This window comes from Chenopodium quinoa, unplaced genomic scaffold (genome assembly GCF_001683475.1).
Source record: "Chenopodium quinoa cultivar QQ74 unplaced genomic scaffold, ASM168347v1, whole genome shotgun sequence".
NCBI classification, from domain to species: domain Eukaryota; kingdom Viridiplantae; phylum Streptophyta; class Magnoliopsida; order Caryophyllales; family Amaranthaceae; genus Chenopodium; species Chenopodium quinoa.
This window is the reverse complement of record NW_018742951.1, coordinates 2,635,624-2,655,584: the sequence shown is the minus strand read 5'-3', so window position 1 is coordinate 2,655,584 and position 19,961 is coordinate 2,635,624. Positions and strand designations below refer to the sequence as shown.

Genomic DNA, 19,961 nt, shown 5'->3' with positions numbered 1-19,961 from the left:
CCGTTGCATTAGCCTTGCCATTGGATTAGGTCTATAGATCATGATTTTGTTGCATATTCATCTAATACAACGGCAGCCAAAATGTCGTTGGATTAGGTATCAAGCTAATACAACGGAAGTACCTAATCCAACGGCATATTGGCAGCCATTGTATTAGATGCAATAAGCCGTTGTATTAGGCCTAATACAACGCCAGCTGATGTAACGGTATACAAGCGTTGGATTAGGTCTAATACAACGGTTTTTAACACCTAATACAACGAAATTTGCCGTTGGATTAGATCAAATATGTATTAGTGTTCTTTTTTAAAAACTACTACTTCAAGTAGCGGTTTTTCACTGTAACGGTAAAAAAATTCGATTTTCTCTTACTTGCTTACGTGGACGTTAATGTGAGAATTAAAGAAAAAGAAGCTGTATTTAGGGAATTTGAGCTTTTCCTAATATTATTTTGGGAAAGAGTTTAATTAACCTAATCTGATTATATTATTAGGGGTTTTGGAAAATAAAAACACACAATATTCAGTTTTCACAAAACTAACGTAATATTTTCCTCTCCATATTCTTTATCTATAAACTGGTTTTCAACTCCAAGAAACTGGAAGGTTCTCTCGTCCAACTAGCATTGGTGGAGCATTGATTCAAGGCGATGGAACGAATAGAGGAGTCGCACTTGAGGCTCTTTATGTTCAATAGAGAAGAAACCTACAGAGAGGAATTCACACATCAAAGGATAATTCTAAACTATTATGTGATCCTGACCCTTTAATTATATATGCATGAGATCCTGTTTAGGTACCTATGAATATGATTCATGAAATTTCGCTTAGGGTACCTAAACACCTACATATGCATAGTTGTTAACTATATTTGCCATCTTAACTAGCAATTATTTATGCTCTATTCATCCACATAAATGTATTTAAATGTAGAATAAAAAAAAAAAAACACATCCAAACTATATACGAAAAAAATTCATATTTCTTTTATATGCTCTTCGATATTCGACATTGAATTCCAAATTATTAATACTAAAAAAATTCAAACAATTTCACAAAAAATATGGGAAATTCTCAATGGTGCTATTAAGTTTTTTATTTTCTCAACGATAAACAACAAAAAATCAAAAAATCTCACTAACTTAGTGGTGCAATTAATGAGATTAATCTACAATTATAAGCCTAACTATAATTAACTAAAGACAAATTGACTAATATATCCTTGAAAAATTAGATTTTCCTTTATTTTTTTAACAATTAAATTATTTAAAAAAAATTAAAAAAAAAACCACCATCCACTCTTTCCCCACCCCGACCAACCAACCCCCAACCACCACCCACGCCCAGCCGCCGTCCCCTCTTCCCCGATTTCCTCCCTTCCCCTATTACCTCCCTTTCCCGATTTCCTCCCCCTTCCTTGATTCCCTCTCCTCCCCTTCCACGTTGCCCGATTCCTTCTTCTTCCCCCCACCACACTCATTCGAGGAGAGAGAAGCCGCCGAAGTATAACCCTTCTGTTGGGAATTCGCCGGAGTTTTATGTGGGTTATTTAATATGGGCGGAGAAGCTTCCAAAAATTTCTCGAAGATTGAAGAGTTCTCGGGAGCAAACAAACCCTAGGTTTTGCGGGACGAGTTCGGAGAGTGAGTTGCCGAGGGACTAAGTTAGTTGGATGATTTGAGGAGAGAAAAGAGTGATAATGGGGGCTTTGAATTGAGTGGTGAAAATAGTTTGAATGATAGGAGAGAGGAGAATGATAACAGTAATGTTCTGGTGGGAGGAGGTTAGTGGTTTAGGGGGAGGGCGAAGTCAGTGCGGCGCCGCCGGCAACTAAGGATGTGGGGTCTGAGCGCGGTCGGCACCGTGAGGCAGAGAGGTGGTTGGGATGGAGGGGGAAGGGGGAAGGGGTGGCGGGTTTTTTACAAAAAATATTTTTAAAATAATTATTACAAAAAAAAAAACTAACCATGGTTAAACTAATTAACTAATGTCACCATTGAATTAAACAGTAATAGTTGATTACGAAAGATAATTGAAAATTTTGCTGTTTACTAAAGAGAATATTAAAAAACTTGTGAGCACCATTGAGAATTCAAAATAACATCTCGAAATAACGTCCAGGTCACACACTAATTACCTAGTTAATTAAGTCCAATAGTATTTCCTCTAAACTTCAATCTCTTTCTGAAATAAACCGAAAAAAAAAAGAAATACTCGTCTAGTCGTTTGTGATGAACAAGTGTGTGCTTGTGGTTTAATAGTGGCTAATTTTGGTGTGAAGAAATTAATGGTACATTATTTGGCGTCGTCACCTCTTTTTTGAGTCAATGCGGTCGGTTTACTCATCATCAACAACAAAACCCTTGAACAATTAAACCCACCGCTTTCTCCTTCGTGTTTCTGTTTTCACTATTTTTTATTGTTGATTTTCAATTCTTCTTCCTGCCTTCATTCTATTAAGCGACGTCATTTTACTACTTCAGGTATCTCAAATTCTCAATGCTTTGATTTTACAGGTTTTTGTTTTGTCCATTGTTTGAAATTTGTTGAAAAATGCATTTTTATGATAGTGGGTATTTTTTGCTTGATGGTTTGATTTAATGGGTTCAATTATTGATTTATGATGATTCTGTAATGTGGGGTTAAGCTGAATGCTGATCATATATAATTCATACCCACTTTGTCAAATTGGGTATTGAGTTTATGATTGTTGTTAATTGTTATTGCTATTCATTTAGTCTTCTGTACTCGCTTGATTGTTCGAAACCCGAAATTGATGAATGAATGATAATAGTTTAAAAGTATTGTGCTTATATTGATGAGTATACAGCAGCTGGCCGAGCTAATTGGCTTAAGTACTGCCAATTTAGTATGTTTATTCAGTTGCTAAATTGAAATCTGGGGCAATTTTTTTTTGTTTTTGATCAATTTGTTGGTGAGATGTTCAAGCGGTAAAAAAAATGAAAATTTTGGACTTTCCACTATTTTATAATCTCCCATTTTCTCCTTTAATCTGGCCTTACAGAGAAGATGTTTTCTAGAGGATGTTCCCGGGTTTCAAGGACTGGGATGAATCCATTCCGGTGGCGTTATCCTTGTGTAACTGTTTCTAGTCCAGCTGTTGCTGCATACCATAGATTGCTCTCCTACTCTAATCCCACAATTACTCCTCCGATGTTCAAGGTATGATATGGGTATCCTTAATTACTGTAGGCTCTATCATTTTCGTAAATTTTATATTACAGGCATTATAGTTTACATTGTGTATCTAATAACTTTGTATTGTATTCCTTATGCAGTATGCTTGGGGATCTACAGAACATACACTTTGCGGTTTTCGTTATGATGCAAGACATCATATTCATAATAGTGCAACGTCCACAGTTGAGGTTAGGTGTGACTTTTGCAGATCCAGTATCCAACTAGGCTTTGTATATATTACTCGTGCTATTATGTGTTGTTTAGGAGTGAGTTAAGTTGGTCTCTTTGTGGGATGGGATAAAACAGAATCTTAAATCTACTTTTGTAGTGAGGAATCTGGTGATGCTCTAAAGATGCTTTTGTAAATATTTATACAAGAGCTTGGAAAATTATCTAGTAAGGGATCACATTGAGAATCATGAATGATATTAGCCACTCCTGGAACAAAAAGGAGTTATTAATTTTCAACTATTTATATTATGGACTAGTTAGAAGGCAAAGCCACTACTGATTGGTTGTGAAGCAGATTGAATTTTTTATTTATATATTTATGAACATAGAGAAACACTCTGTCGATTGGATTGCTCCACAATAATGACATTCAGATTTCTTTCAACCAAACTGATAGATAGGAACAAGTGGAGAGCCACCGTCTTAGAATTTTTGTGGATTGCTAATTTCGGGGAACTGAATACTTGGAATGCTATTGTTCCAAGGAAAAACGTTGTAATTTTCTTGTTTTGGGGAACTTAATACTCAGGTTGATTTGCAAGTGTAGTGACTACAAAAGGTGTATTTTTTTCTCATGCATGTGTCTAGTGATTGTTACTATGGAAATTATTAGCCACTTGTTGGCATTGTATATGTGATTTACTTAGTATAGAGTGGGGATGGTTTGAGCTGTCTTCTAAACTACATTGAGAGATGAGCACAAAAATATAGTGAATAGACTCAAAGAAAATAGAGAGATGAACATTTCTAAAGAAAGTAGAATTTGGTGATGAACAGATACACATGTATTTTATTTGGGGCTTCTCAAATACAATCATCCACATTCAAGAGGTGATTCTCTCCCTAACTTTCTCTTTCTCTGCTTATCTGAATACCCTTCACACAGGTACACAAGCCTCTTTCTGTATGCAACTCCTCTGCTTTGCCAGAATACACCTCTATTGATCTCACCTCTAATAAACTTCATTATGAATACCGAATACCCATAAAGCCCCTAGCAGCATTCTGTAGCTAACTTCCTTGAGTAATTCCCAAGCTACTCTTCTTTTTTTTCAAGTATACGTCAACAAGGGATGGAAATTGGGTTGATTGTTAACAGAATATGCTCATCAAAAGACACTCTTCTGTTTCCTGAGTTTTCTCCAGGACATTCTGCTGCCTGATTTTTGTAAAAAAATTTCTTATTTTTGGATGATCACATCTTGGTAGAATGAAGGATACTAGATGTTTGTCTGGATCCAAGTTTTTATATTGCCTATGGTCAACGTTATATGCAACTTGATTAATTGATTCGAAATTTCCATGTAAGAGAGTTCCATAGAGCTTCTCTATGCTTGTATTGTATTTCATGGAGCTGTAATTGCTAATAGAATACATATTAAGGTATATGTTAGTTTGCTAATTGATGTAGATGATAGGCATGCATGTAAATGTTTCTGTTGTCAGGAGATGAAGGGTTTAACAAAAATCTATTTTAAAGTTACAACTCTAGTTGTTCATAATGGATGTTTAGATTCATGTCGTTTTGGTCAGTTGGCCTTATTCTTATGCAGAGGCATTGAATTCTAATCATGCTTCTGTTGTCTCTGTGATTGTATATTTGTGCTAAAAGCTGTCAATTTACTTTTGCAGGATCAGTCGGATCCATTTTCCCTTGTTGCTGATGAGTTATCAATCCTAGCTGATAGATTACGGTCAATGGTGGTCGCAGAGGTGCAACAGTTGTCTTATGTACTGCTAGTACTGTTTGAATGGAATGGGCTGCTGAAAATTAGACATTGTATGATGTTCATGTTATTGCTTCTTGCAGGTCCCTAAGTTGGCATCTGCTGCTGAATATTTCTTCAAAATGGGAGTAGAAGGAAAGCGGTTTCGCCCCACAGTAAGTGTTGCATATATTGTTTGCCGTGAAACATGAAGTAACATAAACATGTAACAATTTGAAATAACTCTTTTTCTTTAATATCTGTATATCTGTAAAGTCAGTCCGGTGTATTGATAGCATCATTATTGACAGCATGCTATCTTCAATGCTGACATGGCTTATTTATCTGTATCGTACAATTTTTGTTCTTTGTGACTTTTTCTATTATAGAGTTGTAGAAGTTAGGTGTAACCCTGATGTAAAGGGTCTCTTAATATATATTTATATTACCTATAAAATATTCAGGCTTACTGGATGAGACAGGTGACTGGTCTTAGACCTTTATGCTTGCTTTTGGGTGTTCTGAAACAGGTTGTATGAATTAGGATATAATTATCCTGCTGCACGTATTGTAGAGTTTAAATAGTCGGTCTAGCATTCTAGCTTAGTTTTTCATTTGACTTGCTGCTCTTAAATTCTTAGCTTGCCTTTCTTAATAATTGAATTGTTGCTTTGCAGGTTTTATTATTGATGGCAACAGCGTTGAACATGCCTGTATCAGTGTCTTCTGCTGATAGACTATCACCCGCCAGCGTAGTTGATAATTTGGAAACACAACTTCGTCGAAGACAACAGTGCATTGCTGAGATCACAGAGATGATCCATGTCAGTATATAATTACTTATTTCCTTTGTTCTCCTTGATATTCTCCTTTGTGTTTTTGTTAATTGTTGTTCAAATTTGTTATTTTGCCAACGTTTATGCTATCTGATGCACTGGTTTGTGGCGTCAGGTAAATTGTATTTACTAGTTCTTGACTCCTGCCTAAAGTTTAGAGGTCTGTGAAGCGTGGTGTATGTAGTTCACACTTCACAGTACTTATGGGGCAACAATGTAATGAGAATTGTGAACAATGGAAAGCTTTAGGGTTGTCTAGATCTAAGGGGTAGAAATTGGTAATGATATAACCTTACACTTAGGCCAGCTTTTGGGTTAGGTGCTGAGAAATGGTACTTTGGTGGGGGCTGAGTCAACAAAAGGATGTACCTCCTTGCTGCACTATCGAGTAATTGATTGCTGTCTTGTTTCCCTAATTTTCTTTATTCTTTTGTATGTGGAAAGTGAATGTAAATATTTATGTTATTGAAATTTAATGTTGGCCACCCATTTTGTGAATTGATGTTTGAGATTGGGCTTATGGTTCTTATCAGATTCCATCTATGGTTGAGATAGTTATTGGTTATTAAAGTATTTAAGCGAATAAAGCTTGGGAGTTAGTTCACAGTCTATTTTCCTGTGTTTCAGAAGATTTTAGTATCCTGAAATTTATTATGGTGCTGTTAACTTTTGGCTTAAACCAGTCTTCAAGCTGGATTCCTTTTGTACTCAAGGGTGCTCCTTGGTTTATTTTCAGCTTAGTCTCTACAATAATAATAAGAATAAAAAAAAAGGTGGGCTTTACTCCTTTGTTTTCAGTAATCATGCGGAACTAAGGCCATCAAGATTTATTATGATTTAATCGTTAATTACCAAATGCTGTATCTGCTATCTGAAGGCATCCTCTTAATTCTTACCTTTCAGTTAGAGCTTCAGGAAATATTGGTTGAATTGTGTATCATCTTTTGGTCTTGAGTTCTTAATTGATACTCTTGTGTTGTGTTAGGTGGCAAGTCTTCTCCATGATGATGTATTGGATGATGCTGATACTAGACGGGGTGTTAGTTCATTGAACTCAGTGATGGGGAATAAGGTAATGTTTTCAGCTTCTTGTGCTGCATGTCAAAGTTGGCAGATTGTGGCTGTTGCAGTATGGCATTATATGCCACTTTAATTACTTGTATTATAAATTAAAAAATGCAGTTGCTCTGTACTGTTTGCTAAACTGTAGTATTCAGAAAGTATTGGACACTTTTTGTTGTGATCTTCTTCTTCATTTTCTTTTCTTTTTTGTTTTATGGCTCCAACATTTCATTGCATTTTTAGAAAAGGTATACATCTATATGTTTAATATACCATTACTGTTCTGCTCTTCCATATCCTCCAAGTGTCCAACCCCTGATTTAACTGTGGAGCTCAATATTGCTGTACAACCAATAAAAATCTGACAGGGCAATAATTGTGTGGATCTGGATAGGAAAATGCTGTGGGACAGCAATTAGTGGAAGGGGATTTGTGTAGTTTTCGGTGGAGATAGATGCTTGGGTTAAGGTCGAAATGTAGCTTTACTGCCTCCACTTTGCTCTCTAAAAAAATAAATTACCAAGATCACAGTCAAGGCGTAAAGGATGTAAGTCACCAATGATGCATAATGAGCGAATTGCAGACAAGGTAGGACAATGTATAGAAGACTCTGAATTTACTATCTAGAAAGAGAATTGATTCAGAAATCACTGAATAACCAGTTTTATAAGGCTAGCTTTCTCTAATGAATCCTCGTGAGGAATATAAATTTGTTAAAGCTAGTATATTCAGCATTTCACTCTCCTTTGAAAATCCTAGTTGTCGTATAAGATCTGAAAAGTTCCATACAAACCTTTTAGTGGAAACAACTAACTTCACAGAGGATACAATAAAATCTTCTCAGAAAAGAGAATCAAATTGAATTGACTGACTAAGCATTTGGAACAAGCTGAAGTAGGAGTCCCAAAAAATGTGCAGAGTAACATAACTGGCTTTTCTTGACATAATGCTTTGAATATTTTCTTGTCTCTTAATTTTGGTTTAGCTAATTTAAATTGTTAGAATACTTTCGGATATTGTTTCGATTAGCTTCTGGATATGTTCTTGCATCACATAGCTCGCGGTACTGTAATAGCCAAGGTTACAAGGTACGCGGTACGAAGGCCCGAGTTGTGACCTTGTTCGGTTGTCTGATTGTTTTGTTGATGCTTCAAGCTTTTAAAGTTTTGACAATGGTGATGGGTTAAGTTACAGATAATTAGAGGAAAGAGGAGAGAGAAATGAAAGTATTTAATAAAAGAATTATCTATATAATGCTGTAAAGTCTTGGACTTGGACCCCACACTCCACTGTCTATCTTGTTTTTCTTTTTAACATTTTATATAGGCTTCTCTATGTAAAAGTTGTACAGTAGATTCAAAGAATTGATTTATAATTCATTTTCTATATATTATTTTAACTTTAGTTATTATCAAGGAAAAAAAACAGGTTTTTCGTAAGGAAATCACACCCATTGTACTCATTTGTACCGGATTCACTTAAGGTAGTGTTTTGCGTATCTATTTTGGTACTGCGTTTTGAATCGAACCCTGTACTTTGTAACCTTGGTAATAGCTCATTACATAAATCTTTGGTCAAGTGTTATAATTACAAAAAGGTCCTAAAATGTCTAAAAGAACATTTTTTGATACATTTTAGAACTGTGTATTAATGATGCACATCATTACACGTAGGAATTTTCGTGAGGCCAACTTGATGGAGCTTGTCTTCTTACCTCCCACAAACTTTTGCCACCAACATGACCTTGTCTTTACTCTTAGATTTAGACCTCTAATCTGCTAACCACCAAAATTTTCCAATACATTATCATTTGCTGGCTTTGAAAGACAGAAAGTCCTTAGCCCATGAATGTTGGATTACCCATTGAGGGGAAGGCCAATTAAATTGAAGAATTTAAAAGGAAGCATACTGGCTGGTCAAAGTGGGCTGGCAGGGATTAAGGATGTTCTTGACCATCTCCAATTGTATCCGAACTATATCATTTGATGTATATGTTTAGAAATTTCCATTGTCATCATAAATTGCTTTAGAGAAGTCATGTACATCTAAGGGGTCATTTGGTTGGATCTTTTGAAATGGGTTGGAATGGAGTTAAAATTCATTTCATCCATTTTATTGTTTGGTTAGGCTTTTTAGGTATGGAACCTCATACCAAGATGGTTCTAACTCTACCCCAACCCCCTAGAATCCGATACCCACCCCACCCACTAAGATTCACATTTCATTCCATTAATGAAATGTAAAAACCTCCAACATGTAAACTAAACAACTTCAAACTACTATGGGATTTGAAATCCATTCCTCCCTAGCATTAGATTCTGTACCAATCTATTCCATTTTAATGAACCAAACAGCCCCTAAATGGAGTCTTCTTGTTTGATGTTCGCCTCATCCTTCTAATCGAAAAAAAAATAAAGGCTTCCACATTTTTTTGGTTCTTTTGCACCTTCCTAGTACTGAAAAATTAAACCGTTTCAAAAATTTTCTATTCCAATTCTCAACTCAACTTTAATTAGTATGATTAGGTTGGTGAAATTAGTTAAGCTACCTTTCTCATTCAAATTATCCCTCCTCACACCCTTGTTCCTCGAATCCCAACCATTGTAGTATTTGACCCCATTGAATAGAGTACTAGGCACTTTTGCTGGCCAACCGCAAGCTAACTGATGATAATTTGGAGCTTTGTCCAAGGATAATTCCAATTTCAAAGTAGTGGTATGTGAAAAATTGACATTTATGGGGGTCTTGTTCAAGGCTTGTGTTGTAGTTGTGGGGATAAAACATTTGAAACCGGGAGACATGAGTATATAGTTGGGTATAATTTGAAAATTTGTTTTTGTTTACTGTGTTTCTTTTTGCTCTCATATGATATGTGCATGACAACCATTTTCGGTAACATTGAGAGCATCACGTATTATTGAGGCTCAAATGCCCCCCCCCCCCCCCAAAAAAAAAATAAAAAATAACTCTCATCTTTCATGCGACCCTTTTTTTTAGTAGCAATCTCTTTCCCAATGTACCCCCCCCTCTCAAGTCCTTTATCTATTTTGCAACCCTTTCTTATTAGCAATCCCTTTCCTGATGTTTTATATAGGTTCAAAAGTGCCCCCCTCCATCCGATCGCTTTGATTGACAACCATCATCCATCCCGTGTCATCAATGGCAATTTTCTTAAATAATATCTTTCTTCTTTTCAGCCTTAATCCTTAAAAGTAGATCTTGATGGCATTGTTGTAATCACATATCACAATTTAGAAATTCACAACCTCCTAAATCCTCATCCTATGCCATTTTTGTTCTTCAAATTCTTACAACATAAAGCAACCACCATTCCTTCATCAGATCTTGTTTATGACATGAGACATCAAATAAGGGTAACAAGTCAAACACCACGTAACAGATCACAAGCTTCAACGCAGCCAACATATTACATATCTCTTTTTTTTTTTTTTTTTTTTTTTTTTTTTACTCCCTCAATCTTATAATATAAAAGATTAGCAAAAGTATGATATTATAAATGCTTTTCTTAAGCATGTTCCATGACTTAATCTATTTATACAGTGCAGTTGGCAGTTCTAGCAGGTGATTTCTTGCTCTCTAGGGCCTGTGTAGCTCTAGCATCTTTACATAATACTGAGGTAAATTTTATGTTTTTTTAGACATTTGAAATTGTAGCTCTGAATTGTATTTCCCCCCACTGCCTGTTGGTTCATAATTCTTTGTGAGAAACTCAAATATGTTGGGCAATTTATAAGTGGGGCAATTTACAAATGAGAATGTGTTTTGCAGGTTGTAACACTACTAGCTAAGGTTGTAGAGCATCTTGTCACTGGTGAAACAATGCAGATGACAACAACATCTGAGCAGCGTCTAAAGTACGTAGTTTTTCTCCTGGTATTATATTTTGTGTACCTTTTGCAGTCGTGCTTTGTTTGGAAGGGATAACCTAACTCTTTTTGTTCATAAATTGGCTGCCAAATTTGTGAATTAAAGGTGGTTTTTAAGCGATATGGATGCATTTGTTGATTGCATATTTGTTTTCTTATCTCCTGCATAGAGATCCAACTTGTCAAGTTCTCCTGATACGATACTGGAATTAAAACCTCAATATGTTATGTCAATGTTTTTTGCTTGTTTGATGTTTTGAAGGTGAAGGAACTTTAAAAAATCGCGGAGAAGAAGATATATCAGGAGACAAAGGGAAAACTAAAGATCTCTATATGGACATAAAAAAGAGGGGAAAATCTGTTGGTAACTCTATTGAATAATCATAAATGGCCTAAAGGAGGGACTTATTCTCATGAAGTTTCTAACTTTACTGAAGTTAATTTAGATATGTGTGAGCTTCTAAGACTTTGAAACAAGTACTATGTGCTATCATGGTCCTCGCTCCCGTATGGCGGTACGCAATAACATGCTACCATGTGGTGTTAATTTTGTTAAATTAATTACCTTGAAAGTTCTTTCACCCTTTCCAAAGAAATTTCTAATGTAGTTAGTTATGGAGTGGATTACTTAGTAGGAAATTTTGTCTTAAACTACAATTCCCTTTTATTTTTTTAATCTTTTTGGAAATATTGATAAGAACAGTCTTGTTAAACAGTCCTAACTTTCAATCAAACAAAATCTTACCCAACAATATGAACTCTTTTATGAAGTTGGTCCATGGCCAAGAGACCTATTACAGCAAGTATGCTTTTCTCTCTCTCTCTCTCTCTCCATAGCAAAAGTGTGTGTGTGTGTGTGTGTGTGTGAGAGAGAGAGAGAGAGAGAGAGAGAGAGTTATATACTCCCATTGTCCCTAATTTTGTGCTCCATTGCAATAATATGGGTCAAACTTTAAAATCTTTGACCATAATATTTCTTAATCTGTAAGAGATAATATAGTCATGTGAGATCTTTTTCGATCCGTCTCATTGATATTTTATTAATATTTAGTTTTTATAATTGTTACATGTATGAAAATGGAGATAAAATCGTTTCAAGACGCATCTTGGGGACCGCAAAAAGTCAAATGGGGCAAAATGTTAGGGATGGGGAGTAAATATTAAATTTAAGGAAGCCTAATTATTTTACTTTTAGAATCTAAGTATACAACCATATGATTCAAGGAACAATGCTGCCAGTGCCAGCTATGCATGTGGGGCTTGTTTATTTTCTAAAGATCTTAGGGGCTTTCATTGCGGGAATATTTGTATGTACAGTTTACCTATTGGACTTCTTTTCTTCTTTCTGTATTGTGAGGTGTCTTTTTTACTCATCGGGAAGGTTATATATGTTACAGAGAAGTGTTGGGTCAGTCAAAAAAAACTTCTTCGCTAATTTTGGGAATAATTTTGTGTGGCCTTTGGTAGTGATGACTAGTAAGAATCAAAAAGACACTTTGGAGTGCCATGAAAATTCTGGGGAATATTTTAGCCTGAGATGAATGGTTTAATGTATAAAAAAGGTCAAGGCACACCAAGGCAATTCGGAGTTCCTTATGCCTATGCACCTCTTGAAGTGAGGCGCACACACACGTAATAAACAATAAAAAATGTTGTGCGCCTTGGAACACCTCAGTGCGTCTCTGTGTGCCTTCAGTTATGCTTCATTAAAATCGCTTCAAGTAGTTCATTTGTTGCTGTTGCTCTGAGCTTGAGGCACCTAATGTCCAACTATAGGATTTTTTTATTTCCTTGAGCTACTGTTTTTCACACGATTTCTTATATGGTTCAGATAGAATGGTAATGCACCGACCTGATACTATTTTTATTTGGTAGCTGCTTTATGTTATATTGATTTATGCTTTATCATGTATGCAGGGCTGATATTTTGGTTCATTTCTACTTGCAGCATGCAGTATTACATGGACAAGACTTACTTCAAGACAGCCTCATTGATATCAAATAGCTGCAAGGCAATTGCTCTTCTTGCGGGGCAAACTGCAGAAGCTGCAACGTTAGCTTATGAGTATGGGAAAAATCTGGTGAGTGGTATAGTTGTCACCATCTATAATTTCTGTTAGTAGAAAGAAATATATATGTTTTCTCTGCATATATTATGATTGTAATGGAAAAAGAATGATTAGTTGTCAAATTAAAGAGTTTGGGGATAGATCATCCTTTTAGTGTAAGTGTACTGTGCAATCGCTGCATCAGAAAATGAATACACCTATGCTAAGTAGGTAAGTAAATTAAAAGCCCAATAGCGTCTGTTGGATTAATATGATGAACATATCAAAGTATCAAGGGATGGCCATGGGTCAAATATGGACCAGATTCGAATTTTCATATCCGAATCCAGATCCAATCCATGATTTTTAAGATCCAACAAAGATAATTTTAAAAATTTATAGAATCAAGATTTCAAAGTTATTTTGATACAATTTAATGCATGTCTCAATCATTACAAGATTAAATTTTTTGTGCTTAAAATGGGTGGTTGTTTCTGTTCATTTTTCTGGACGAATTATGAAATTGTGTTGGAAATTGAGTTACTGCAGATTCAGGCTAGCACTATGATTTTATAGTACCTTGTTTCTATATACTGATGAGTGTTGATTTCATAGGCCTTATGCTCCTTTTGCCTGTCTAACCTTAGGTCTGAAGTGACAAGTTAGGGAAATGATATTACTTTTTGTAAGGGGACCCATGGCCCTGTTAAGTTTGCATATTGCTCATAGAAAAAAAGCTTGTGTTAAATTAGCGTGTTAAAACTCTAAAGAACCTCTCCAGGAACTCATTATGGATTGGATATTTGTGATTTAGTTGTTCACCTTGAGGAACCCATTTCCAGTTATCTAGTTGTACACCTTGAGGAACCCATTTCTAGTTATCTTTAATTTTTTAATGTATTGATTCATCGGTTCATCCTGAGCTTTTTAATACCATAATATTCAGATTTATTGCATTTATTGATAGCTAAAGGCTAGCAGTTGCTTTGCTGTTCATCTAAGAATTAATTAAGTATGAGATAATTTTATGTTTAACCTTCCTTTCTGTTAGATAACTAGCCTTTTGGCCTGTTCGATGCACGGGTTATAACTTGGGTTTTTTTTTTTTTTTCTTTTCTTTGTAATGTGTTGCTTATTTGTGTTATATGCGTCGGGATTGTTTTGTACTTTTTTTTTTTTTAAAAAAAAAAAAAATGCTACATTGCTAACAAAGGGCATATAAATGCTACACTGGTAACAAAGGGAATATAAAAAGGAAATATTAAGTTCACTGCTAAAACTTAAAAGAAAAATATAGTGAGGGTGGAACCGTGGAAGAAGATGAAGAGTTATATATACTGTACATGAAATGACATATTGATTTAAGTTATATTTGTAGTTTAGGAGATGAAAAGACTTATTGTACTTCATATGTTTATATGTAATGTGCATTAATTAGTTCGACCTTATTTTTTTTTTTACTATTACTTTATTTTAAGTTTAGGAGATGAAAAGACTATTACTTTATTTTATTATGGTGGAAATGAAACACTTCATTTTTTAATTAAATTTGCAAGTTATGGAATACATAAAGAGTGAACATTAAATTTTTTGTTTAAAAAAAAATTATATTTAAAAGGAAATATTAAGGGAGGTGACATGTGGCATATAAGTGATTTGTAGCTACATGTGGTATATGAGTGATTTGCGGTTTGTGTTTTTAAATACTTATAATAAAGTATAGAAGTATAGATATCAGTATATATTGCTCATTACATCTCCATTTTTTTCCTCCCCAGGGACTCGCATATCAACTGATAGATGATGTTCTTGATTACACTGGCACATCTGCATCACTTGGAAAGGGCTCACTTTCTGATATTCGTCATGTAATCTCTTACCTCCTTTTCTGTTAGAAAGAATCGTACTTATTTGTCAAAAATCTCTATTCTATAAGCCAACTCTCGAGGAGTTTGGTGTCCATCTAAAATCTCTAAAATGTCCAAACTTCTTACGCAGTCTTTTAAAATAGTTTAACATGTTTTTAAATTTGAAGCACGCATGCATTGCATGCTTTTAGATCTTGTTTTCATTTAAGGAACCAAGAATTGTACTATCAACTTCCCTTTGTTCTTTAAATATTTGGTCTATTTATAATTACATTTAAACTCTGAATCGTACACTTAAAACCAAGAATCGTACACTTAAACTCTGAAGGCCACATTTAGCTGAAAAGCCAAAACATTTTTTGTAACTTTGGCTTGGTATCATACTATCAACTTCATGGGAGATTGACAGAGTTAAACTTAAAAGAAACTCATGTTGCAATTTAATCACTCAATCAGCAATGGCCATTGCTGCAATACATTTTTTGCATTACTGTACAGAAATACTGTTCTCGGTAATAATTTGTGGCAAAACTTCATAGCTATTAATATCACATTCTATAAGTGAAAAAATAATAATATCCTCCTAATTGATTTATTCAGACACACACACACACACACACACACACACAGAGAGAGAGAGAGAGAGAGAGAGAGAGAGAGAGAGAGAGAGAGAGAGAGAGAGAGAGAGAGAGAGAGAGTTATATATGTGTGTGTGAACTAGGTTGGCATACATCCAATTATTTTTAGTCTATTTATATTTACATATGCACTCTTTGAAAAAAAAAAATTCAGTCTGAGGGGTGGGGGGAAGGGCTGCACCTGGTCCTCCCCAAGTCCCCAGGCCCCACTGATTTATTTAAAGGGTTACCTGTCTTTTATTTCTTCAGTCACTAAGTGGTACATGTTGCTATTTTTCCACAGGGGATTGTCACAGCTCCTTTGTTGTTTGCCATAGAAGAGTTTCCACAGTTGAGTGAAGTTGTGCAGCGAGGTTTGGACAACCCTGCTGATATAGATCTGGTATGTTTATAAGTGAACTTCATTTTAAAATCCCTCTTTGTTTCTTGTTTATAAATTTTGCATGAACGAATGCTTTTATTTAGGTTGGGCTCCTAAATAATCGATCAGATATTTGTTGGTGACTTTGCTATCATTTTTGTAAGCATCTTTGTGGTGTACTAATTTGTTAGACTTATCTCAGCATATCTTTTCACCTCCCCACCTAATTATATGCTGTGTTATTTTGTCCTAGGAAGTTCCCTCAAGAACTCCAATTCACTGTCTAATCCAATTGAATGCCTGGAGTACTATAGTATCAAGTCATTTGATAGTATCCTGAAATTTTAAGTGTTGGTTGAAAAAACATCTTTGAATATCTCAATGCATACTTAGTATACAAAGTTGGTTAAAGAAGCTTTTGAATATCATTCAGCAAAAGGCTTTTTTTTTTCCCTCTTCTGTCTATATTCTGATTGGTCTATCTCTTGGGAATGATGTTGAGTGACCTGAGTCTTGTGCAATATTAGCTTGGAATATTTTGAGGTTCAGGAGTCAATTTCAAGTACATCAGAGCTCTGTTTTCCAAAATTGAAAGGGGTTCTCAGGACCTTAATATAAAGAAGGCTGTAAAGGGCTGGCTTGTGCAAGAAAAGTACTTGTAACTGGTAAGAGATTGGGGTTTTGGGTTGTGCTAGTGTGCCCAAGGATATGCATCTATGGTGCGTGAAGGAATATGGTCATTTTCTGTGCTTGCTTACGCCTTAATCCCATAAGTGGTAGGGGTGTGCAAGACAGGGTACCCGGTCAAAAACAATGGAACTGGTCTTAACCGGGTCCAACAATTATGGAATTGGTCCTAGAACTGGTGGGAACCAGTTCCAAAACGGGTACCTGGTTTCTCAGCAACTTTGAATATTCAACAACTAATTTGGCTAAAATTCCTTGCTAGATTTCACTGTCATATCAAAAATTAGCAAGCAATTACAAATTTAATAAGTAAATCAATAATCCACAAAGTATATACTCCATATCGCCTTTCCCTTCCATATTTAATTGTGGTGGAAAAAAAAAAATTAATCCCTCACAATCTCATATTATCAAAACAAGTGAAATAAAAAGAAAAAAGATGCAATGATGAAAAAGTAATAAAATTAAAAAGAGAGAAAGTATAGTTTTAGAGTAGTGGAATATTGGGAAAAGAGGAAGGAAGAGGATGGCGTGAGAAATTGAAAATGAGGGAAAGCAAGAGAGGGAGTGCGTGAGAATGGAGCGGCTGACGGAGATTGAGAGTTTTTAGGGTTTGTTTTATGGGATTAGGCCTTATATTACATGGGCTGCGAAAATTTCTTAAATTTTTATTTTTTTACAAAAAACCCAATCCTAATTCATGCATCTAATTTAACCGGGTACCCGGGTCAGGACTTGGAATCGGAACCAGTTCTAACCGGTTCCAGTTCTAAAATCAGGTACCCGGAATATTTGATCACTCCTAATAAGTGGGGTCGGCTAAATGAACTAATACGAGGACTTCCCTAAAGGTCACCCATCTTAGTACTACTCTCAATCATTGTGGCTCATGTCAAAAGTTTTACACTCACTGTCATTGACCTACCGTAAGTCCGTAACCCTCCTTTATCCAAGCTTGGGACTCTGGCGGAGGTTTAATTTTTTGTGGAGCCTTTTTTTTTTTTTTTTTTTTTTTTTTAACGTTGTTTCAGTAATATGGTTTAGGATGTCTTGTCTAGTATTAATGCTTGTCATGCAAACCTGTGAAAGTTGATCTAGAAGTATCCAGGTTATCTTTTGCATTATTAAAGGTGAGAGTTGGTTGATCTAAGTCCTTGGGAGTGGTACCTAAGAGTCTATGACCTTTGGTAAGTTTGATTGAATTTTAACATCATTATTGACCTTTGTGGCTTTTTATGCACACACAAAGTTGCAAACGGGGACAAAATAATTCAGAGATAGCTCTTGTTATGAACATAATGTTGATTGATGAACCTCTTCATACCATGGTATAATAAGGGAAGTACTTACCATTCCTTGCAAGATTTTATTCCAAAGAAAACATCATAAAGCGGTTTAGTTCTTAGTTGGGTTTTTATTTTTGTCATGCACCAGATAAAAGGGGGTGGAAGTATTTTTTGGTAGATGTTTGTCCATATTTTTATAACCAATTGCTTGAAAGACCAACCTATCTGCCTTGTCAGGTTTTGGGTAATCACATATTCACATAAGCATGTAGATAGTTCTCTTGCACAAGAGAATTGTTTTTTTCATTTCTTTCATACTAGTATATACTACCTCTGTTTTTAATTACTTGACTAATTGCAAATAGGCACACAATTTAAGAAAGAGTAGACTAGAATTCTAAAAGTCCAAACTACCTCTGCCAGTAACTATTCCCCTCCACTGACTTTTCACTTTTTCAGTCTCACCACCGCAACCCACACGCTACCACCATTATCCCTCACACGCCACCACCACAGCCACTGTAATCTCTCACTCCACCACCACAACCACCAAACCCTCTTCAAACTTGACAAAAATCGCATATGTACCGTCGTACATACCACCACAAAAATAAAGGAATGAGAGGAGAGAGAAAATACCCACACTTCACCAACCACCGTCCGTGAGCAGAAAAATTGAGAGCGAGCTATTGGTGGTCGAATTTAGCTATGGTGGTTTCAGATCTACAATTGCTAGCCAAATTCGACCACCATAGCCTCGATTTTGGTGAACTTCAAACCTTTTTACAAATTAAGGCGGTCACGGCACATAGTAGAGCCGTGGAGGTGACAAAAGAGGGTGTGAGGGGAGGAGTTTGGAGACCATCGATAGTGAAGAGGTAGATATGGGTGATGATTGATGTTTTCGATGGTGTTTCAAAAATATTGTTGAGGTGGTGGAGATGGGTGGCTGCCATGGATAACTTGGAGGGAGGATATGGTGGTGTGGTGAACTATGAAGAATTAAAGGGGTTGAATGATTGAGGTGAGAGAGAAGGGGGTATGGTAACAAAGGGTATATGGTTTTAATTATGTTCACAATGTGAGGGTAAATAAGTAAAGTGTAGTGTTAAATTTGCCAAAAAAAGGAAACAGGTCAAGTAAAAAGAAACTTCCCAAAAAAGAATACAGGTCAAGTAAAAAGAAACTTCCCAAAAAAGAATACAGGTCAATTAATAAAGAACGGAGGAAGTAATAAGGATTTTGCTTGCTTGCATGTCCTTTTCAGCTTACTAGTATAATTGCCAATAGAAGCCCATAGCAGCTCGCTTTATGATTTGAGGAATGTTACGTATTTGTATAATCTGGTTTTTTTTTTTTTTTTTTTTTTTTCATTTAGGCTCTTGATTATCTTGGAAAAAGTCAAGGGATACAGAAAGCAAAGGAATTAGCACTGAAGCATGCAAACCTTGCAGCTGAAGCTATTGATTCCCTTCCTGAGAGTGATGACGAGGATGTTAGAAGATCAAGGCGTGCACTTGTAGATCTTACACACAGAGTCATAAACAGAACTAAGTGAATAAAGATATGGACGATTTTGTTTGATTTATTTCTGTCTTCATGTATAATGGGGCAATCTCAAGGTTAGCCTCAATATTCTTTCACAAGTTTAAGTTATTTTCGTTTGCTGCGGTTCAAAGCAAAGGCGTATGCATAAAAGTTTTAGTTAGACAATAGTGGATAAAGATGTACGAGTAATGAACATAGCAAAATTAATGCCTTTATTATTATTATTATTATTATTATTATTATTATTATTATTATTATTATTATTATTATTATTATTATTATTATTATTATTATTATTATTATTATTATTTATTTATTTATTTATTTATTTATTTATTTATTTTTTTTTTATTTTTTTTATTGCAGTTGCTTCTAATACCATTATAGAATATTTTTGTAGTTATACAATATTTAGCGTCTTTTTGCCTGCTAATAACATTTGAGTTTTATTTTCCCGCATGTTTCTTAGAGTTGCTCCTTTTCAGAAAAAAAATGAAATATTTACAGAGTGACAGTTCTAGTTGGGATTTTCTCGAACAAATTGCATGGAATATGCAGTTTGAGCACAGGGGCGCTTTAAAAATATTTTTGCGTGAAATTGTT

At 35.2% G+C, this 19,961-nt stretch overlaps 1 protein-coding gene across 2 annotated transcripts; it reads left to right on the top strand.

Moving 5' to 3' along the window:
• The first annotated feature begins 1,965 nt into the window (after positions 1–1,965).
• Positions 1,966–19,585, top strand: LOC110728513 (solanesyl-diphosphate synthase 1, mitochondrial-like). Of its 2 annotated transcripts, XM_021908148.1 has the most exons (13): positions 1,966–2,482; positions 3,025–3,182; positions 3,299–3,388; positions 5,064–5,144; positions 5,242–5,313; positions 5,815–5,961; positions 6,959–7,045; positions 10,602–10,673; positions 10,825–10,910; positions 12,871–13,003; positions 14,749–14,838; positions 15,760–15,858; positions 19,189–19,585. In XM_021908148.1, exons 2-13 carry the CDS (start codon positions 3,030–3,032, stop codon positions 19,366–19,368), a joined length of 1,290 nt encoding a protein of 429 aa, XP_021763840.1. In that variant the 5' UTR covers positions 1,966–2,482; positions 3,025–3,029; the 3' UTR covers positions 19,369–19,585. The 2 variants fall into 2 exon arrangements, with proteins under 2 accessions (XP_021763840.1, XP_021763841.1); XM_021908149.1 differs by lacking the exons at positions 1,966–2,482; positions 3,025–3,182 and having other exon boundaries at positions 3,305–3,393.
• Positions 19,586–19,961: the final 376 nt, after the last annotated feature.

What these genes read in the sequence shown, in the direction of transcription:
- LOC110728513 (XM_021908148.1), top strand. Translation starts at nt 3,030, where the DNA reads ATGTTTTCTAGAGGATGTTCCCGGGTTTCAAGGACTGGGATGAATCCA. An exon ending in GGTCAATGGTGGTCGCAGAG is followed by an intron (nt 5,145 to 5,241) that starts GTGCAACAGTTG and finishes TGCTTCTTGCAG; the next exon opens with GTCCCTAAGTTGGCATCTGC. An exon ending in GAAAGCGGTTTCGCCCCACA is followed by an intron (nt 5,314 to 5,814) that starts GTAAGTGTTGCA and finishes GTTGCTTTGCAG; the next exon opens with GTTTTATTATTGATGGCAAC.